Source organism: Lactuca virosa, chromosome 5 (genome assembly GCF_052849685.1).
Source record: "Lactuca virosa cultivar CGN04683 chromosome 5, Lactuca_virosa_CGN04683_v6, whole genome shotgun sequence".
Classification (NCBI taxonomy): Eukaryota; Viridiplantae; Streptophyta; class Magnoliopsida; order Asterales; family Asteraceae; genus Lactuca; species Lactuca virosa.
Window position 1 is genome coordinate 71,954,038 of NC_136430.1, and position 8,050 is coordinate 71,962,087.

Consider the following 8,050-nt stretch of genomic DNA (forward strand, 5'->3'; position numbering starts at 1 on the left):
TTTACATACCTTTCAATTGTTATAGCAAACAATTGATATTCCCTTGATCTTGATCTTGATCTTCTTGGAAGCTTTAGCACCACAAGTGTAATGCCTCTAATGGAATCACACCCAAACTAGCAAGAAGGAAAGTAGAAGAGAGAGGGGAGAGGGAGTATGCAAAATCTCGGCCTTAGGGTTTCTTCAAAAGAAAGAGTGTCCAAAAACATGAACCAGGAGGCTCCTTATATAGCTGAGGGATCTAGGGTTTAAGGGAAACCCTAGTTATCCTTTGCTTAGGGCCTAAGCAAACCCAAGGGCCTTATCCAAGCCCCTATGGACGAAATTATTAGGGTTTCCCCTAAAGATTTCGTCCACCCTCTTCCAAGGGGGTTCTAGAGCCTTCCACTCAACTATTAGATAATTGCAAACTAGTCCCTGCACCTTATAATTAATTCTTTTAACCCCAAAATCAATTCTGATTAATTTCTGACTAACAATTAATTAAACATAATGATTTCTAATTAATATATTAATCCAATAACATATTAATAAATCATTTATATATATATTAATTTATTAATCTTATAAATTAATATCTCTCCTTTCATAATTTCCTTATCCAGTTGCTAGGTTGAGGGCAACCCAAAAGGACTGTGCTGCTATCAATTCAAGTACATACCAATTATAGTTATGGGCTTAGACACCTAATCCAACAGTCGACAGCTCCTGCATCTCAGGTGGTGCTAATCGGTACGGCGCCTTGGCGATAGGGGCCGCACCTGGTGCAAGGTCGATCCTGAACGCGACCTGCCTCTCCAGAGGCACTCCGGGGAACTCCTCCGGAAACACGTCAGCGAACTCCCTGACAATCGGAACGTCCGAAACCGAAACCTGATCCCTGACCCGCGTATCCACCACATACGCTAGGTAACCCGCACATTCGTGCTGAATATACTGCCGAGCCCTGGCAACTGAGCAAAATCCTGAACCCACTCTGGTGCCCTCGCCGAAGATAACCAGTTATCCCCCACTTGAGGTTCGAACTACCATACGCTGACCCTCACAGTCGATCATGGCACCGAATCGACTCAGCCAGTCCATACCCACTATCACACAAACTTCCCCCATGGGAATCAGAATCAAATCAATCGGGAAGGACACCCTGAAGATCTCCAAAACGTAGCCTCGATAAACTGAAGAAGCAGAAATCCCGTGTTCGTTGGTGATGAAGACTCGCAACGGACACTCTAGCTCTCCTACGGGCAAACCGAACTCCTTACTGAACGATTGAGAGACAAATGACCGACTCGCCCCGGAGTCAAATAACACCAAAGCAGGCAATGAGTTCACTAAGAATGTACCTAACATGGTAAGGCACATATAAGCATAAAACAATTATAATCAGTAAGATAAAAGATAGAAACATACCAGCAACCACATCAGGTGTTGCCCTGGCCTCCTCGACTATAAGTAGGAAGGCGCGTCCCTGAGCCCTCGGGGGCCCTGCTCTACCCTGACTCCCGTCAGTAATCCTCAGTGTAGCCGGCGCTGGAGCCTGCGCCGGCCTGGCAGCAAGCTGTGGACAGTTGGTCTTCACGTGACCAACCTGATGGAAGTGGTAGCATATCCTCATATCCTGAATCGGGACTGGCTGGCGGCAATCCCTCGCAAAGTGCCCCTCATTGCCGCATTTGAGGCACGCACTACCAGATCTACAAACCCCCGAGTGACCCTTCCCGCACTTGCCACAAGTAAGGCCATGTTGGCCTCCAGACCTAGAATCAGCGGTCTTAGACCGCTTTGGCGTCGGCTGTGACTGCGTCGGGGCCTTCCTCTGCTCCCGTAACTGTAACTCGATCTCAAGCTCACGCCGCCTAGCGGCCTCCTGTAATTCCAGCAGTGTATCACAACGCTGGGTAGCAACAAACTGACGGATGTCGGTCTTGAGCATGCTCAGATAACGTGTCATCTGAGCCTGCTCGGAAGCAAACTCCGGGAAAAACATCGCCCTCTCGGTGAACATATGGGTGATCTCTGTCACCGTATCAGCATCCTGTCTCAAATCCAAAAACTCCTTAGCCAGCCACTCTCGCTTAACCCGTGGAATGTAGCGAGCGCGGAACATATCCCTGAACTGCTCCCAAGTAACCGCAACTCTCTGCTCATCAGCATACGACCCTGACATCAACCTCCACCAGTCCTTTGCCCAGGACCTCAGCAGGTTCAGGGCACATCTGACCTTCTGGTCAGTAGGACATGAACATGTGAAGAAGCATCCCTCCACGTTATATAGCCACCTCGTGGCTATGATAGGGTCCTGAGTCCATCAAAATTCGGGGGCTTCATGTTATCGAAGTCCCGGTACTGGAAAGCCTGACTGGTCCCACTGCCTGCAGCGACTACGGCTGCGGATGCTGCAGCGGCAGCTGTCTCGGTGATGGCTGCATATCGCTCATCAAAGCACTCCACCATGGTGGTCTTAATAGACCCAAACATCTCCGGCAACTGAGCCCGGAACAACGTAGCAACCTCATCATACAGGATCTCCCGAATCTGGGCGTCCATCTCGTCTGGCCTCATCTAGCTGATAGTCTCGGGCTCTGCTGATGTACCCTGACTGCCATCCCCTGATCCTGATCCGGATTCGGTCACAAATCGCTCTGTAACCACCATTCTGAAAATATACCAGGGAGATATCAGATATTCCATATAATAAGGGGGAACCAACTCCCTACAAAACCCTAGGGGTTGTGACTTCCTTGCTACGCGTATGGGTCTTGTGCTTTCAGTAGTACGGGTCCATACTACCTTCCACACCTACCCATATTTGTCTTAAGTATCATCACAACGCCCTAACAATATACATATGCATAGGTGATCGCTCAATCCTACCCCTAGAGGAAGGATAAATATCTCATAACTAGCCGACTGACCCCGCATAACTCATCCATGAAACTTCCACCAACCCTGCAGCACTCATGTATGCTAGTCATACATAACGTTGGACCCTATAGACTTTCGAATACCTAATCCTACCCTAAGCCCTTCATCAAACAAGAATTGTCGTGTCGCGGGTTGTGTCGAGAATTGTCATCCCTAGAAAATATGAACCAAACATCAGTATAACCCGGACATGAATTAACCAATCACTTATTTGTTGTGAAACAGTATAAAAAACATCGTCAACCTACGAAATCATGTAGATAAATGTTATTTGCCTTCAAATTGATACAAGGGTGTCATACACTCATACCCCTTTTCACTTACGCAGAGCATATATTCTTACACTTTTACATACAAAAAAATAAAAACCAACAAGTAGAATATATATATAATCAAGAAAGTATCTTAAAACAAAACCCAAAAAGAAACCGAAATTTCAACAACAGGGTATACAATATTTTTAAATAAAAATAAAAATAAAAATAAAAACCCACTACTTTGAAAACAACTGTCTGCAACGTCTTCCAGGCTTTATTCTTCTACCATCAGCAGCCTCCCCCAAAACAACTTCATTCACCAAATCCTTAAAAATCAATCTTTCAACTTCCAAAGCAATAACAGGCAATTCACCATCATAATCTGTCCAACTTTCTGCCTTATTCAACACCTCCTCCCACATAATACTCTTAAAACCATCATCTTCCTCCTCCAAACTCACATCTTCTCTCTTCTTTCTCACCTGCAACTCTTCTATCTCCAAACACAAATCCCTCAAAAGCTTCTGAGCATTCAATGTCTTCTTCACAATCTTAAAAGAAGCACAAGGAACTAACAACCCGAATTTCCCTGTAAGAACTTCATTCACAGTATCAAAGATAAGCTTCCTATGGAGTTTTTCCTTTTTGAGAAGCTTTTCCGGGGTACAATTGTCTTTTGGTAGATTGCTAAATTTGGTTTGTTCCAATACTAGAAATAACTCGGGGTTAATCGGGTGTCCAGAAGAGTGAAACTGGAAAGTTTTGAGGTCTCTTAGAAGGAGCCCAGAAGCTAACAAGATCTCTGAGATGTATCTGTCATCAGGCTTTGTGTTTTCACATAAAGATGCAATGTAATCTGTGTGTGCTTCATCATGACTTGAATTCAGCCTTGTGAGTTTTTGAACCAAGTGTTCGATGTTTTGTAGCTTTTTTCGGTTTATTTGGGATGTGATACTAATACCTGAAGAACATATTATGTCTGGAAGGGTATTATTGTCCGGTTGTTGTTCCCATTTATTCTTCATGAACTTCTCATTAGGTGCTTGAGTAGTAGCATCATCTGTGAGAATTTGAAGCTAGAGTTAGTTCATGAAATCATAGCTGGATTAAGACAACAAAAAAAATGGCTTAAGGGAATTACCTTTCAAAGTCTTGAGCATATGTTTGACAGGAGAAGGAGAATCATCCATATAAACAGCATCATCAAGAACAGAAACCGGACTTGGATATTCTGGATCATGTGATTCATCCTCCCTCTGGATCAAACTCGATTTCTAGAAATAACAAAAGAAAAACGTAAAAATCAGATATTTTCAAGTTTAATAAATGTAATAATAATAATAATAATAGTAGATAACAAGAACCCACCTCTTGTATTGAGCTAGGACTCTGCATGTTATCAATTTGTTGAGAAAATTCAGGAGTGTTGACCACTTCTTGAGACATTTGACCATGGTACTGATCATCACTTTGTTGAATGTTTGAATATTTCGGCCTCCTTCTTCCACCAGGTGAAGTAGTATCCGACAGCTGTCTGGTCAACTGTTTCTTTAACTTACCGGAATCCGCCACCGGAGGTGTTGGCGGCCGAGATCGCCGCTCTAACTCAGCCCTTTTCTGTTGTAACCTCGGGCTGATAGACCCGGAAATCTTCCCGGAATTTGTCGCGTTTTCTTTCACCAAATTTTGTTGTTTTGTTGGAGTCTTTGTATTTGTAATTGTATGTCTTCCACCACCATTCTCTCTTCTTGTAGTTTTAGGAATACTAATGGGGAATTCTGCAACATGCATACCAGATCTTTCAACAAGCTTTCCTGGTTTCATGATCACAATGGGGGAATCATAAGGGTTTTGATGAGAATGAGATCTTCCACGATCTGAAAATCTTTCATTCTGAGTGGAATTGGAAACAGAATGTCGTTTCACCATAACTTGTGTTCCTTCTTTCCGGGATTCCATCGACTGATTTCCTTCTTTCCGTGATTCCATTGACTGCATTGCTTCTAGAATCTGCTTAAGAGCTCTCAGATCCTTTCCCGATTGTGTAAACTGAAGATCTTTCAATCTTTTATCAACTTCACCATAAACAGAAGAGTAAGGGCTCTGAATCTTGGTTGGTGATTTCATCACACGAGAACCGGGCCTCTGAGGACTCCGGGCCCCACCATCTCGTTGCTTCCATGGAGCCGGTTCCATCGGGAATCTTGAACTCGGTTTCATGTCAGCATTCTTCCATAATGGTGATGTTGGTTCTTTCAATGTGTTTCTTGAAAAATTTTGCATTTTTATAGGCCCGAAATGATCACTTCCTTTTAAAGACTCAACTGGGGTTGTTCTAATCGGGCCCAAGCCCAATTCTTTGGTGGAACCGGAACCAGAACCGGAACCGGAATCAGGCAAAGTATCCAAGCCCATCAACTTGGCTACAACACTAGGTGTTGGGTTTCTTGAAACTGTATTGAGACTACGTGTTGAACTCTCTCTACTATCTAAAGAAAGTCTTGGAAGATCTTCCACTTGCTTTGAATTTGAATTCATGGTTTTTGATTGAAACAATAAACGATTTGTTTCCCTTCCATCATAAGAAAACCGGGGACAATCTTTGGGTACTGGATAACTAGACCCATCTCTAAATTGATAAGATTTTGATCTTGAAAGTTCTCTAGGTTCATTGTAATACCAATTTGGTTCTTGAAATTCTCGATAGTTATGTTCAGGTGTTTGTGATCTGTACATGGAGTCTTTGACCACGTCCCGAAGGTCAACACTCTGACGGGACCCACACGATTGGGGCCTTGGGGTGTCTCTTGAAGGGGTTTCTGGGAACACGATCTGATCTGGTTCTTGATGTGTTGTTGTAGTACGATTGATGTTGCAGTCTATAGAAGAGAAAGAAGATGATCGAGACATTGATGAGAAAGAGTCTCGTGATGATTCGGTTGATGCCCTGTGTTTGTCTTGTACAGTCTTGTTTGAATGTTTTTCCTGAAGTAACAAGTGTGATTATTCATTATTGGACTTTAGTTTATACAAAGATGTAGAAATTATTAACAAATTTTAATGGAAAAATAAAGAAAAGACGATAATATACCGAAATGTATGGTCTCTGGTATGAGTTACTTGACTCGCTTTCAGTGGTTCCATTGTCGAACTGCGGGGAACCTGCATAAAGTATGATGTTTAGAGACATGACATGATAGATAAACACTTTGGAGATCTCAACATGAAAACGATAACGAAGATACACAAGTTTCACGATTGATGCTATAGATTTTGAAGAAATCGATTCATTTGTTTATCTTCTTTGAGATCGATAAAATTTCTTAGCTTTTAATCTTTAACATGACTATCACCAGCATGTTGTTCGATTATAAACGTAATAAGAAGAATTTATATAAGAGGAGGATTACCAGGAGGGAATCTCTTAGGGCTGTGGCCGGGAAAGCGTCTTCCGGGAACAATATGGTGGCGATCAAAGATGTGAAAGACACCGGTCATACATCCTATTTGCTTTTGCAGATCTGGGTTGTCATCTGCTAGTGAATGCAAAAGCTTTGCAGCCATTTTTATGCTTTACTTGAGCTTCTCAGCAAGATGATCTAACAAATAATCTCAATGTTTATAAGCTTTGCAGCATACCAAGAAACTTCAAGCAACGATCAATTAGGATGATGAGAAGATCATCAATCACTGAAAGCCAAAAGTCAACTTTTTTCTGGGTTTCTCTCAGACAAAACCACAAACAGTTGGAAGGCAACAAAAGAAATCCAAACCCTAATTTCAAAATTTCTCGCTCTCTATCTCATAGATTTACAACTGATTCATTACCCTTTATTCCCGCAATCTCGAAACATATCTCATAAATCAGAAATCAAGATAAGGTTCCATAAAATGTGGCCTAAAGAACCTTACAACCCAGCTAAACAGACTTCAGATCCAATAACTTTCCACCATTACCCACCAAAGAACAACAAAGTTTTGCTAATGCGAACAAAAGCACAGTACCCAAAGAGCTTCGTCTTTTGGGGGTTTCTTAAGATACTCCTGCTCCGTAATCTTGTTTATAAATGTTGAAAAATCAAATAGTTTTACAGCACAAAAGAACAAAGTTTCCAGATAAGTGTTGTTGATTTCTTAAGGATTCGACAGAGATATGTGAATGTAGATGGTAAAAGTGTGGTGGGTTAGTTATAGTATTGAAAGGAGGTTTCATGGAGGATGTACGGAGTAATAAATAAACAAGGGTTAATACAACAACAATCCAACGTATTAGCAAATGTCTTTGTTCACACTTCCATGTGGGCAGTAGGGATGATTGTTTTGATGTGGGTCTCGGTTTGTCTGCATGAACATGTGAAGTGTCAGAGAGAGAGAGAGAGAAGAGAGAGAGAAACCATTCGCCGAGACCTTCAACCTGCAAGAAGTCAAAAGACTTTGCTATCATTCCATTGGGGTAAACAAAGCGATGCCTCACAAATTCTCAATATTATAAAGAAATTTTTCTGAGTAATTTTATTTGGAATAAACTAATTACATATAACCCATCATATTTATTTTTACTGTTATTTTATTTCTTTTATTTTTATTAAATTCAACCTTATTTTGGAAAAAAAAAAAAAAATCATCGCCATCAGTTTAGTATGTCACGGTGATAAATAAAAAATTGTTTTTTTAAGTCATTCAAGTTAATAATGATAATGATAAGAAATTTTTTATATCTTTTTTTTATGTGTTAAAGAGTGTATTTTCTTGTTAAAAAAACAAAGGCTATCAAGATCATGATGGTAAGATCGAATCTGAATCTTAAGATCCAAACAAGATTAACTCATATTCAAATTTACGTGAAAGATATTGGGTGCGCAATATAT

At 41.3% G+C, this 8,050-nt stretch overlaps 1 protein-coding gene across 1 annotated transcript; it reads right to left on the reverse strand.

The window, feature by feature from the left end:
• Positions 1 to 3,287: 3,287 nt before the first annotated feature.
• LOC145111482 (protein LONGIFOLIA 1-like) lies at positions 3,288 to 7,617 on the reverse strand. Its single transcript, XM_079047752.1, has 5 exons — positions 6,593 to 7,617; positions 6,274 to 6,344; positions 4,551 to 6,167; positions 4,324 to 4,456; positions 3,288 to 4,242 (listed from the first exon to the last, which is right to left on the reverse strand). The coding sequence occupies exons 1-5, from the start codon at positions 6,744 to 6,746 to the stop codon at positions 3,419 to 3,421; spliced, it is 2,799 nt and encodes a 932-aa protein (XP_078903878.1). The 5' UTR covers positions 6,747 to 7,617; the 3' UTR covers positions 3,288 to 3,418.
• Positions 7,618 to 8,050: the final 433 nt, after the last annotated feature.